The 14,128-nt window shown below is 46.0% G+C and overlaps 1 protein-coding gene across 1 annotated transcript; it reads left to right on the top strand.

Moving 5' to 3' along the window:
- Window positions 1-292: 292 nt before the first annotated feature.
- LOC311223043 (uncharacterized protein) lies at window positions 293-10,711 on the top strand. Its single transcript, XM_084307739.1, has 2 exons — window positions 293-529; window positions 8,499-10,711. Exon 2 carries the CDS (start codon window positions 8,507-8,509, stop codon window positions 10,454-10,456), a length of 1,950 nt encoding a protein of 649 aa, XP_084163865.1. The 5' UTR covers window positions 293-529; window positions 8,499-8,506; the 3' UTR covers window positions 10,457-10,711.
- Window positions 10,712-14,128: the final 3,417 nt, after the last annotated feature.

The following is a 14,128-nucleotide window of genomic DNA, read 5'->3' as shown; positions in this document are numbered from 1 at the left end:
GGCTACTCTGTGTTTTATACCTTTGTGTTTTCCATCATGGTATTATAATTCCACTGAAAAGGGTGGTTGTTGTTGTTTGGTATAATAATATATATATATTTTTTTTTACGTGAAATTAAAAGGGTCATCATATTCTAAATGACCCTCAGTCTCCATCTAATCTTTAGTAAATATGCGGTGGCTCGGAGGGGGAGCTGGGAGGGGGGGTCAGGGGGCTGGGATGGGAGGAGGAGGAGGAGGAGGAGGAGGGAGGTATAGATTGCAGGACAGAGAGAGAGAGCAGTGGTGGTGGAGGAGAGGAGGGCTTCTAGATTGTGATTAGCGACAGACCTCCTGAACAGTGAGGGGCCACTCCTCCACACACAGTAACGTCCCTCCTTACTGCACCTCCTCAGAATCTCTGCAGCTGTCAGTCGCCAAGGAAGGGTTACTTCTTCTTCTTCTTCCATTATCATCACTTCCAGCTGAATCTTGCAAAAGGAAGGGAGTACAACAACAACAGATCGGGTCTAAAGAGGCACAACACCAGGTTAGTGGATTTATTATTATTACCCTGCACCGTTTTTCATCGGGAGAATAATGTGTGAAGAGAAGCAGAGCTGCGTGTTTTGTTTTTGCACACACAAAAAAAAGCAAACGAAGAAAGAACGACATTATGTGCTCTCTATACCGTCCTCATTTCGAAAAGGTCCACAGCTGCTTCCGAGATTGAGATGATTGACGTTATTGACATTTAATTTTTTTATTTAATAGCTGATCGGCATCATCTACACGTTTTCACATCGCTGCCTGATGGATGTATTTAGGCGACGATGGGCATAAAAAATGCAAAATCTGCAGACAAACTGTGATGCAGAAATGTTATTATGCGACACTACAGGTTGTGCGAAAAAAAAGGAAAAAAACGCGTCTCGAGTTTGTATGTCCTCCTCGCTTTAATTGGTATTTATTAATTAATAATTCTTGACGCGCCTGTAGCGCTGCAGGAGGGGGGGGGTGCACTGCGATGGGGGATGGAGTCAGGGAGAGAGAGACCCCTAGCATTGAGTTGACCCCCCCCCCTCTGCCAGCCCCCCGCCCCCCCCCATCCTCACCCCCTTCATTACCGATCTCCCTTTTTGCATCAGCAGCAGTAACCGTGAATTATTGATCACCTTTTAATGATACGGACGACGAGCCACAGGCTTCTTCTCGTCCAAACTGTGTGTGTTTTTTTTGCGCATCATCGATCTTTTCATAATATCGTGTGCTGTGCGGTGCCCAAACTATATATAGGTCTGATCATCATGCCATCCTATATGAATTTATTAATCTTTTAAACCGGTATTGCCTTAGTTTTGGCACATGATTGAGACTGGTTGTGTCCACATATATTGGTCAGCGATCAGTCTGTCCTTCACTCTTCTCGTCTGATCTCTGCAGGCCTTCGCCTTTTAGAGAGAGAGAGAGAGAGAGACGATGCTTGGACCTGTCTGTACAATATTCACCGAGAAAAATAAACATTTGTCTTTAGGTTTAGCCTACTGGTAACTAAGCATGGACCAGGGGCACTACTGAAAGGATCAGGAATACAGGTTGCCATGCTTCCGTGTGGTGACTGGACATATTTTTTTTTATTTTCTTTTTTACTTCAGCCTCATTAGCTTAATGGATATTATGGTCTCTCCCAGTTCCATCTGGAATCCAAAGCAGCTTCTGGATTGTTCCATTGCAGTACTATGGACAGCTCCCAGTGTATTCACGCCTGTGCCTAGTGTACCAGTCCAAGCAGCCCTGGGGCTGCAATGGTCTCATCTGTTCATCATAAGACTTAATTGATTTCTTGTGACATCTTGGTCATGGGCTCAAAATCTTCCAACATGTTTTCCGGGCTAGGATGTGTGTGTGTTTGCCTGTAATCCAGTTGGCGTTGCCCGCACGCAGGGATCTGCAATAGGCATTCACTGTATTGCTTCCTCATTTTATTCAAATAATTGTCCAGAATCTTCCTCGCGCATCCTCTTTTTATGTGATTGATTAGATTAGACCCACAAACGTTATTCGAGTGGTTTCATACTTTCATTAGGCCCCTTGTGTCGGCTCAGATATTACTAGTCTCGACTGCAACGCGCCGTCGTCGGACAGATAAAGCTGGACTTCCAGTTCTCTATTTTCTCACAGAAAGGAAGTTGCCATTCTTTGGTAATCATCGGGTCTTCCTCTATATCCTCCAACGGCCCCCGCGAGTGCAAGGTACACTCGACCGCAGGATACATTTTACTGTCGAGTGTACATAATGGAGAGTGTAGTGGCACATAAATCCCCCTTTCAGAGTCCCCCCGTGTGTTGTGAAGGTGACTGCACGGGGCCCAAGTAGCTGCAGGCTTTCTAGGCCTTGTGTACACAAGATAACTGGTGTGTCTTACTAAGGACATATCTTATCCGCCCGCCTGAGCCCATGTTATCTTTTCACTCTCTGTTGAATCCAGATTATCCAGATTATACTGGACTATAGAGTCTTTTAAATATCTTTCGCAGGCTTATTGCAAGGCGTTAAACGTCCTTAACCCTTTCACTGCCACACGACAGAAGGTTAACCCCTTTACTATCGCAGTGTAGTGTGATAGTAAAGGGTTAACCTTCTGTCGTGTGTGGCAGTGAAAGGGTTAACCCGCTGTCGTCGTGTGGCAGTGAAAGGGTTAACCTTCTGTGTATTGTCGCAGTGAACGGGTTAACCGTTTGGCAGTGCGGCGGCGGTGAAAGGGTTAATGCGCACACGCTGACCGTGGCCTATAGAAAATGAACTGCGTGGTAAACATGACATTTGACAGGACTTGTCCAACGGGTCTCTGAGTCACGACAACATGGCGTTACGAGACGAGTACTCCCGTCTCCCCCACCCCCCGTCCTTCCCCCAAACGAGAAGGAATGCATACAGTACTATTATATCTCCCCCTGTCCATCTCTCGCTCGTTCTCTCGTTCTCGCTCGCATTCTCTTCATCAGCCAACAAACATTGGCGCATTAGTGTCATCTAGCCTTTATTCTTTCGGTCTTTATTTTATTTAGCGCACATTTCCCCTCTCAGTCTCAACGTGATCTACGGTGCCACACGGCCGTGCAGCGTGCTGAGAGTGTACTGCTAGAGAGAGAGAGAGAGAGGGGGATAAATTCACATCTAAAATGCACGTTGAAGGAGGCCGCCTTGGCAAAGGGCCTTCTTCTACTCTGCGCTGCCCAGTGTGCCCACTATCCCGGGCCCTGTGAAGCCTTTAGATCTCGGTGTGGTTCCCATGCAGCGCGAGCCAAGCCGTCCTTGGCAGAGCACAGTCTCTCTGCCAAGACTCCCGTCTCCCCGAGAGAATGCTTTCTTACAGCTAAAGGAGCGACTGTGTAGTAGGAACGGTCAACGGTGTAAAAAGAGTTGAGTTTGTAAAGAGTCAAGTCGTCCATAGAGGTCATGTGCTTATCTCGGATTTATGGAAAAGGTCAACGAAGGGTGGAACTGGGGGAAAGAACTTTTTTTAAAGACTTTCTAGACGTAGACTGTTAATGTTCTACTCGCATATAACAAGGCAGCCTGGTTGGATATTATGCAAAAGGAGAGATCATATTATTGGACTGTGCTTTGAACCATATATATTTTAATTAACTTTTTAATTGTAGGGCCATTGGACTTTTATTTTTTAGCATGCAGTTGATAATGACAGGAAGGCCGGGACTGAGATGATATGCAAGGTTAAAAAAAATAAAGAACCTGCACTTGAATAAATGTGCAAAAAGCGATTTGCATATTTACTGCCGAATGAGTTCTTTCTTACCGCGAATCTCGGTCTTCTTACCGCGCACCAACACACCTGTGACTAATTCATTAATTACACGGACGGATATTGTGTCCAACGGTTTGTTAGAAATACATTAGAAAAGGGATGCGAGCCAAACTAAAGCCCCACGAACATGTGGCATGTGACTCATTGAGCCATCATGCCACACCAAGAGTCATAACATGTATACTTGCACATCTTTACTAAATATAGCTAACGGTCCCCTCCACTCAATAAACCAAAGTTAGTCTTGGAGACATGACTTTGATTAATACAGATTGTGATTTGTGCAGAACTTGTCACCAGAGCAGCCTTTTCAACATTCTTCCACTGGAGGGGGGAGGAGCCTCTCTGTTCGGCTGTGTGAGGCAACGAATCCAGAGAGCCTATCGTGGTCGACTCGCTATCGCCCAGTAGGGCTGTCATTAACGACTATTTTGTTATCGATTAATCAGTTGATTATTTTATCGATTAATCATTAACCATTCATTTACCAGATACATATATTTCAATTGAATATTTCAAAATTCAAAAGTCCTCATCCTTTTTAGCTTTAGATTAAAAAAACGACCAGCCAGAGAGATTATTACCGGCCATAAATAGCTTTTTAGTATATTTCCATGAATTATTATATGTATTGTGTGTCATCTCTCCACTCCACGCTATGGTAGTGCTTGTGCCAGCACAGGAGATACGATTAAAATGTATTTTTTATATGGTATATATTTAAATCAATATCTTTCTTTGGAATGAAATAGGCTCAGGAATCAGGATTGTTAAAGCTAATTAGCCTAATCCATGTGAAAAAGAGTAGCATATAGTAAATGTATACACACACACGAGAGGGAGAATAGCTTAAATAGCAGACTTAATAATGATGTTACAATATTTTTGCTAATGAAGTGAAATATTTAATCATCAACTATCAAGTTGGTTTTTATAGTGTACATTTTGGCTACTTCATTGATAATAATAATAATAATAATAATAATAATAATAATAATAATAATAACTTTATTTGTATAGCACTTTTCATACAGAGGTTGCAGTTCAAAGTGCTTCACAACAGTAAAAAATAGGCATAAGCAGGCATAAAAAGATAGACAGGTAGCAAGGTATGGCAAATCACAGTGTTTCACATTAGGATCTAGCATCCCAATAGGCTCTCCGCTTACAGTTTTCAGTAACACAAATAATAAAAATAGTTTAAAATGATTCAGTTTAAAAATAGTCTAAAAATTATAAAATAGAACAGACATAAAAAATACAGACATGAGCGAGCATAGCAAGGTATGGTAAATCACAGTGTTTCACATTAGGATCTAGCATCCTAATAGGCTCTCTATTCAGTAATACAAATAATCACAGTGTTTCAGTAAGAAGTAAAAAGTGCAATAACCGACCCATGAATTTGATAGGCAGGGTATGGTAAATCACAGTGTTTCACATTAGGATCTAGCATCCCAATAGGCTCTCCGCTTACAGTTTTCAGTAACACAAATAATAAAAATAGTTTAAAATGATTCAGTTTAAAAATAGTCTAAAAATTATAAAATAGAACAGACATAAAAAATACAGACATGAGCGAGCATAGCAAGGTATGGTAAATCACAGTGTTTCACATTAGGATCTAGCATCCTAATAGGCTCTCTATTCAGTAATACAAATAATCACAGTGTTTCAGTAAGAAGTAAAAAGTGCAATAACCGACCCATGAATTTGATAGGCAGGGTATGGTAAATCACAGTGTTTCACATTAGGATCTAGCATCCTAATAGGCTCTCTATTCAGTAATACAAATAATAAAGTAGTTTAAAATGATTAAGTTTAAAAATAGTCTAAAAATTATAAAATAGAACGGACATACAACAACAGTAAAAAATGTAAATAGCAAGGTTACAGTAAAAAGTGTGAAAAATAGTTTAAAATGATTCAGTTTAAAAATAGTCATCAGTAAGAAGTAAAAAGTGTGATAACCGACACATGAATTTGATAGGCAGTGTAAAATAAGATAAAATTAGCATAGTAAAGTAGGCAGGGTAAGAATAGTGCAGGTAAGTCATTGAAATGCCTGAGCAAAGAGATAGGTTTTAAGCTGTCTTTTGAAGATGTCTAGCGAGTTGGCTTCCCTGTTTTGGGGTAGTTTGTTCCACAGTTTTGGGGCATAGTTGATAAAGGCTGCATTACCGATCCTCTTTTGACAGTTTCAGAGATCATCATCATTGAACGTACAGAGGGAAAGAGAGAGACCCCAACCCCCTTTGCTCACTATTAGAACTCCATGAAACTGATTGTATTGGGAACGGAGGCAAGCGTTCCTAAGGAGAAAATGCCATAGGTCGACGAATCGTGACAGCCTTAGGAAAGATTCTAAACATTCTGTTAAAAGTTGACTGTTGGTCAAACTACACCTCAACTGAGAAATAGTTCCTTTACTGATCATTTGAAAATCGCTACATTAGCTCATAAAAACAGGTACCTTTGACACAGACAAATATATTAGACAGATTTAGTGATGCACCGATGTGAAAATTGTGGCCGATACCGATAACCGATATTAATATTGCTGTTCTGGCCGATACCAATATTTACCGATGTCGATATCTCTGTATAGAAAACACTTCTTTATGATCATCAAATAAAGAGCTATTTTCCAAAACGCATAATTTTTTTACTTTTGTAACTTATTTTCAGAAATGACTGATATTTTGAAACTATTTAAGGCCAAAACATCATAAATATCGGCCCTATCTTGATATCGGACTGATACCGATGTGTAAAAAAACGGCCATATCGGCTGATATTATATCGGCGGCCGATATATCGTGCATCACTAGACAGATTAATGTTGCTGTATAGTTTGTTTATACTTCAAAACTATTGAGACACCTGGGAGGAACGGTGCTGTTGACAGCGGGGACAGCAGTGGTCGCTTAGCTTACTTGTTGATTACCTTTAGATGCGGTAACTGAAACTGATTTCTCCTGTGCCTGTGAGCTAGCTTAGCTTAGGTAGCACTATCAGCTAACGTTAGTTTAAAAGGTTTTTAACCGCGACGGGCATATAGTAATGGCGAGGATATAACGTTAAAGACTCATTTATTGGACCTGTTGCTCGCGGAGTTTACATAGAAACAGCGCGACTCCCAAGAGGAGTTATCACAGGCTGTAGAACGCAGGGCTGAAGCGCTGCCAAGCTGCTTCTAAACTGTAAAGTGTGGGTATCAGCCAGGCTCAGCCCCTCGCTTCCAGCTGGAGCGTTATGTGACTGGTGAGTCCTGGCTCTAGGCAGAATCACGAATAGTGGTCTAAGAGAGAAGTAAATTCTATTTTGAACGCGATTCACTGCGCATTAGTTAGATTACACGTTGCGCATGTTATGACTTTGAACGTCTGCCATTTCCACCGCAAAAGGCACATTTAACCATACGGCGCGTCGATCATAAATATGCAAATCGACGGAATTTACTCGTCGACTAGGTCGATGAATCGCCCTATTGCCCAGTTGGCCACGCAGTCATCAAGGAAATGCTAACTGCTATAACGTGAAACTTGTATTATGCGTTGATACACCTAGTGATCTATTAAACATGCATTTAAATGTATCCCTACTATGTCTATGTGCTTTTGTTGTGTTTTTATTCTGATGTTATTTATCTTGATTTTATTCTGTTTTTATTGCTAACCCTTTTTTTACACAGGATTTTAGCCTGTACCTTCTGGCAGGGGGACTGCCAATGGAAATTAAGCCTTTTGGCTAAAATTGGGTGCATTTACATTTGTAAAATGTTTTATTAATGTAAACTGTCCCCCTTGAACAAATAAAGTAAACCTAAACCTAACCTAAATTGGCATTAGTTATTACTATTAGCATTAGATTGTGTAGCTAAGACGTGTTGTGTTTGGGTGAAACACATTTTTGGTGAACCGTTTAGGTGGAAAAAGAGTTAACTAGCTTGGGGGGGAAAGGGGTGGGACGTTCAAAGGTCCATTGCATTCTCAAGTAGGGCAAAGGTGTAGGGATGCTGCTGCTAAGCCATCTTCAGTGGTTTACTGAACATGTTTGGTGGAAGAACATACCGGACAAATTGTTATTCAATATACAATTTGCTTTAAGTGTATTTAACGTCAGTGTAGTGTCCGCTTGTCGCTCCCCAATGAATCGACAAGCGTCCACGATGCACCCGCAATTAATTATCTTACTCAGTCCCAAAGTTTGTGATGTAAATATGGAATGTCCCAAGTTGCTGCTGTTTACAGAGTTTATTGTTGTCCAAAGGTGAATTATGGTGAATGAAGGGTTAAATCAGAACGGTTGTCAATTGCTCCATGGTCAGTTCCAAACGGTGAGACAGGTAGAAAAATGTATCCTCATCACAGGTGCATGGGATTACAGTAATTAGCTAGGCTATTTATAGAAGAGGGGCTATAATGGAGGCGGTGAGCCCTCTAGTGTTCAAACATAAATAAGACACTATTCTAACCAAAATAATAATAATATTAATAACCAAAACACTCATATGGCCTTTACAGTCAAGGACGTTCCTTCTAAACCTTGTTTGGCCGTAAGCGTCACGATTTAGAAGCATTGCCTTGCACATTAGTGGACTGATAAAAAAAAACGTTTCACCAATGGAAGATTCTGCTACATGATCCACATGTTGATGAACTGACACCGTTATCCATTTGTCACCAGGAGACGCCATGGGAGGAAAACTGAGCAAGAAGAAGAAGGGATATGATGTCAGCGACCCCAAGGAGAAGAAGGATGAGATCACCGCGGCGGCCGTCGGCATCGTGGAGTCCATCCAGCAGACCGTGGAGAGCCACGCCCCGGCACCGGTAGCCGAGGCGACGGCTGAAGTAGCCAAGGCGGCGGCGTTGGCGGTGGAGGAGGCCGTGGGGTCGGCGGTGGCAGCCGTGACGGAGGCCGCGGCGTCGCTGGTGAAGGGAGACTCGGAGGAGCCTGCACCCGCTGCTCCAGAGGTACCTCCTCCAGAGGAGCCTGCTCCAGAGGTACCTCCTCCAGAGGAACAAACACCCGCTGCTCCAGAGGTACCTCCTCCAGAGGATCCTGCACCCGCTGCTCCAGAGGTACCTGTTCCAGAAGAACAAACACCTTCTGCTCCAGAGGTACCTCCTCCAGAGGATCCTGCACCCGTTGCTCCAGAGGTACCTGTTCCAGAAGAACAAACACCCGCTGCTCCAGAGGAACCGGCTCCAGTGGAACCGGCACCCGCTGTTCCAGAGGTACCTGCCCCAGAGGAACCAGCACCGGCAGCTCCAGAGGAACCTGCAGCAGCACCAGAGCCGATCCCAGAAGAACCTGCAGCCCCAGAACCGGTTCCAGAAGAACCTGCAGCCCCAGAACCGGTTCCAGAAGAACTTGCAGCACCAGAGCAAGTTCTAGAGGCACCAGCAGCCCCAGAACCGGTTCCAGAGGTACTTGCAGCCCCAGAACCGGTTCCAGAAGAACTTGCAGCACCAGAGCAAGTTCTAGAGGCACCAGCAGCCCCAGAACCGGTTCCAGAGGTACTTGCAGCCCCAGAACCGGTTCCAGAAGAACCTGCAGCCCCAGAACCGGTTCCAGAAGCACCTGCAGCCCCAGAACTGGTTCCAGAGGTACTTGCAGCCCCAGAACCGGTTCCAGAGGAACCTGTTGCTCCAGCAGCAGCTGAGGCTGCACCTCCAGAAGCCCCTGTAGAGCCAGAACCTGTCCCAGAGCCAGAACCTGTCCCAGAAACCCCAGAGGCTGCTCCCGTCAGCACAGAGGTGACCACTGACACTGCAACCACAGAACCAGAGCCCGTCTCCGCTGCCCCAGAACCAGAGCCAGAAGCCCCAGTGGAGGAAGCAGCAGCGGTGGCACCTGAGGAGGCCGCTGCCCCCGAACCGGAGCCCGAGGCGTCAGCGGCAGAGCCCCCCCCGGCTGAAGCGGAGGCACCTGGCCCAGAGCCGGAGCAAGTCGCAGAGGAGCCTAAAGCAGCAGCAGCAGAACCTGTTCTAGAGTCTCCTCCAGCAGCCGTGGTCGTAACAGAAGAAGCTCCTGAGGCCTCGGCACCTGCAGTAGAGGAGGAGGCCCCGGCTCCTGAGGCCTCGGCACCTGCAGTAGAGGAGGAGGCCCCGGCTCCTGAGGCCTCGGCACCTGCAGTAGAGGAGGAGGCCCCGGCTCCTGAGGCCCCGGCACCTGCAGTAGAGGAGGAGGCCCCGGCAGCAGCAGCCGAGCCAGAAGCACCGGAGCCCATCCCCGAGATCGTCGTCTCCGAGTCGACCTCCTCCGTCTGCGAGGTCACCGCGGCGGCGCCCGAGCTGGAGAACGGGGAGGTGGAGAGCGAGGCCTCTCAGGTGGCGGAAGTGGCCACAGCCCCTGCGGTAGCGGAGGCCACTGCCGCCGCCCCTGAGCCACAGCAGCCGGAGGAATGTGTTAACGGTATTGTTGAAAAACCAGAGGAGACTCCCGTCGTCGAGGAGCAGCAGAGTGACTGTGAACTGAAAAAGGACTTGAACCTGAGCGGAGACTACGCCCGGGCAGCCGCCGCCCCTGATGCCGCCGTCTCCGACATGGCGCAGGAGGCCATCATCGACGGCGCGCCTGCCACCAGCCAGGCGTCGACCTGGTCTGAAAAAAAAATCATGTCCTCTCTTCAAACATAATGTGAATTTTAGTTTATCCTCTCCTCTGATGATGATGACGACGGCGCAAGAAAACCTTCTAAAAAAAACGACAATGACAAACTGCTATGCAGGCTTTCTCTGAAATGTTGACACGTCACACAGCATCTCTGTTGTGGTAACTCAGGCAAAAAGGATCTTTTATTCTGGTTAACCAAAAAAAGAAAAAACAGAATGCAACCACTCGAGAGAATAGAGAGGAGTTGAAATAGTGAGAGTGCGAGACGGAAAGTGACGGCGGGGGGGGGGGGGGGGGGGGGGGGGGGAGGGAGGGGGAGTGCAGAGAAGGAGGCTTGTGTTTTGTGAAGAATGTGAAGAGTAGCAACGGTGAAAGATGGATAGCAGAGCAGACAAGAAATACTGGATATTAACAAACAAAATTATGAATGGAATGAATAGTCATGTCTTTTGTGTGTTGAGCCTGATGAATAATAAATGGTTTATTGGAAATAGCATCGAATATTAGTGTATAATCTAATTTAGACTTTCACATATCCTTTCTGAACTATATGAAAAGACATGGATGAAATGTTTTGGCCTTTTATAAATGATGCAAACTGGAGGAATGTTCATTTTAACTTGATGGCTTCGAATAGAGAATAAAAAAAAGACTGTTATACCCGATTTTTCTCGCCTCTCTTGGATCATCATCACCATCGGCTATGCTAGTTTTGAAGAAGCGTTTGAACTTAATAATGAGGGTTCTTATCTTATTCTGCCTGCAATCTTTTTACCATTTACAAAGTAGTGCCAGGGTGCTTCTATCGAGGAGTCCCGGCATTATCTACAGAACGTCCAAGGCTCTGTTAATTGCAAACTACCTGCCAGTGAAACTACTCTCATTTACTGCACATATCAGCCTCCAGGTCAGGGTTTGGTTGGTTGTTGATATCTATGAAGAGCCAATGTCCTTAAGTTCATGGCTCGATTGCAAATATTTTGTTTGGTGGGCACTTGGCCCGGCTGTTGCATGTTGTTACCTACATGTGTTGGCTGAGCGTAGTGTTATAGTGAAGCGCACGGAACAGAGATCGTTTAATTCCCATTAGGTCATCTCACCTCTCTCTCTCTCTCTCTCTCTCCAATGTTGCAGATGGGAAATGTAGAATTATATCGTCCTAGAGGCTTAAAACAGATAATCCTTCTGAGGGAAATCGTAACCAAGAGAACAAATGTGCGTAAAAATATATACAACTTCAGAAAACACGTACAGTATTTATGGCCGTTCCAACTCTGCCCTCCTATCCTCACCTTCATGTTCTCGTTCTTCTTCACTGGTTTTCACATGGACGCGGCAGTATGCCGTCTCTCTCACACACTCTTCTTCTTCACTGGTTTTCACACGGACGCAGCAGTTAGCCTTCTCTCACACTCTTCTTCACTGGTTTTCTCATGGACGCGGCAGTAAACAGTCTCACACACACACACACACACACACTCTCTTCAGATGAGCAGCCAATGCTTGTTGTTGTGATGATGAACATGAGTCAGTCTGTCATAACAAAGCCGGCCGCACGCAACATGATTGGCTGGGGGCGGGCGGGGGGGGGGGGGGGGGGGGGGGGGATTTAGAGGACATGCACATCTGATTGGCTTGAAACGGAGCGGTTCCGTGTTTCAACGGCGGTCAAGTTTGATTGGGCCCCCGGACGCTTATGATCAAATTATCGTACATTATGGGACTTTTGGCATTATAGATCGATTCTCGATCGACAAGATTTTTGTCCTAATGCGATTATTATCATACATCTGGCAACCCCCCCCCCCCCCCCCCCCCCCTGAGCGCAGGGAACAGAGATCATTTGATTTCCATAGGTCATCTATTCTAAACCCCACCCCTCTTGTTACATCACCTCCCAGCCGCGGCCGCTTTGCACACACTCACCAACATTTCACAAATCTAAACAGCGAGGGGGGGGAGGGGAGGGAGGGAGGGAGGGAGGGGGGATGGGCAGGAATGCTCGCAGGAGGCAGGCGAAAGGAAGAGAGGGGGGGGGGGGGGGAGGTTCCAAGAGAGGGATATGAGTGGGGGATGGGGTCTGGGATGAAAGCGACCGCTCTGATGCAACACGGAGGAGGAGGAGGAGGAGACATTTGTGATGAACGCGATCACCTCTCTTCCCCCCCATGGGCTTCAGACCTCCTCGGTAGTGTGGAGGCGCTTTAATAACCCTTTCACTGCCACACGACAGCCGGTTAACCCTTTGCTATCACACACAACCGACGGCGATGCTCCATCCATCATTAGCATCATTAGCTCCGCAAGTAATAAAGGGCTAACCTTCTGTATTGTCACAGTGAAAGGGTTAACCGGCTGTCGTCGTGTGGCAGTGAAAGGTTATTAATTAAAGGCACGCGATGGAGAGCGGCGCGGTGGTGGAGTCGACGGATCAACAACAGATTTTTGTGACACCTTACCCATTCGCACCCGGACGGAGGAGATCTGTTAGGCAGGTGTTAAAGCACGGCCATTAGCGTGGAGGAGCTAAATGACACTGCTGAGTGAGTGCATGTGTGCGCGCATGCATTACGTGCCGTGTGTGTGTGTGTATGTGTGTGTGTGTGTGTCACAGTAGGGCCTGAACCCATCTATATGGACCACGGGTCAAACAGCGCAGGGTTTGATCAAGATAGAGAAGGTTCTCATACATACGACTACCTTCCTTCAGCTCCCTAATGAGCCCCTCCGTCCGCATACCAGCTCTCTCCAGTTTCTTACAAAAATACCAAGTGCCCTGAGATTTATGAAAGGAATGTGCTGGAGAGTGGCGGGCGGGGGGGGAGGGGGGGGGCATGAACTTGTATGGTGTGTTTTCTCTCCCTCTCTCCCTCCATCTCCCCCCTTTCTCTCTCCCTCTCCCTCTCCCCTCTCTCCCTCTCCCCCTCTCTCCCTCCCTCCCTCTCTCCCTCCCTCTCTCTCTCTCCCTCTCCTCTCTCTCTCCCTCTCCCTCTCCCTCTCCCCTCTCTCCTCTCTCCCTCTCTCCCTCTCCTCTCTCTCTCTCCCTCTCTCCCTCCCTCGACTGTACTGGCTCATCGTATGGAAGTGATAGGTTAAAGGCATGTAAGGTTAAAGAGTCACATGAGGCCTCTAGTAATTTTGGTTGAAGGCTTCCCCCCGTCGTTTTTTACTTAAGCCGAGCCAAGAGATATAACGTGTAATGTGTTTTAAAAATGAATTATGCGTGAAAATAATTGTTCACACGTGTCATTTTGTATGTAAACACCGGTGGCAGAAAGCCTGGTCCAGATCAGTAGCCATTTTAATGGATGCTAAATATCTTTATGGCCATCTTTATCCAAAAGCGTCCGTCGAGGTCTATTTTAAGTAGCAAATATTTTTGTCATTATGGAAACACACACATTCACCATTTAGCCAGGTCTCCCTTGCAAAAGAGATCTTGTATCTCAATGGACTTCCTGGTTAAATAAAATATACATATGCATAATGGATGCTATATCTTTATGGCCATCTTTATTCAAAAGCGTCTTGTCAAGGTCTGAGTTCTGAAGTTGCTAAACAGGTTAAACTCAGTGACACTCTGCACGGCTCTTCTAAACTGCTCGCTTTCCATGGGCTTCTCTCTGCTCCTCTCTCTCTCCTCTCGCTCTCCTCTCTCTCTCCTCTCTCTCTCTGCTCCTCTCTGCTTCTCTCTC

Source organism: Notolepis coatsorum, assembly GCF_963971535.1.
Source record: "Notolepis coatsorum genome assembly, chromosome: 2".
Classification (NCBI taxonomy): domain Eukaryota; kingdom Metazoa; phylum Chordata; class Actinopteri; order Aulopiformes; family Paralepididae; genus Notolepis; species Notolepis coatsorum.
The sequence above is the reverse complement of the archived record's forward strand: the minus strand, read 5'-3'. Positions and strand labels throughout refer to the sequence as shown.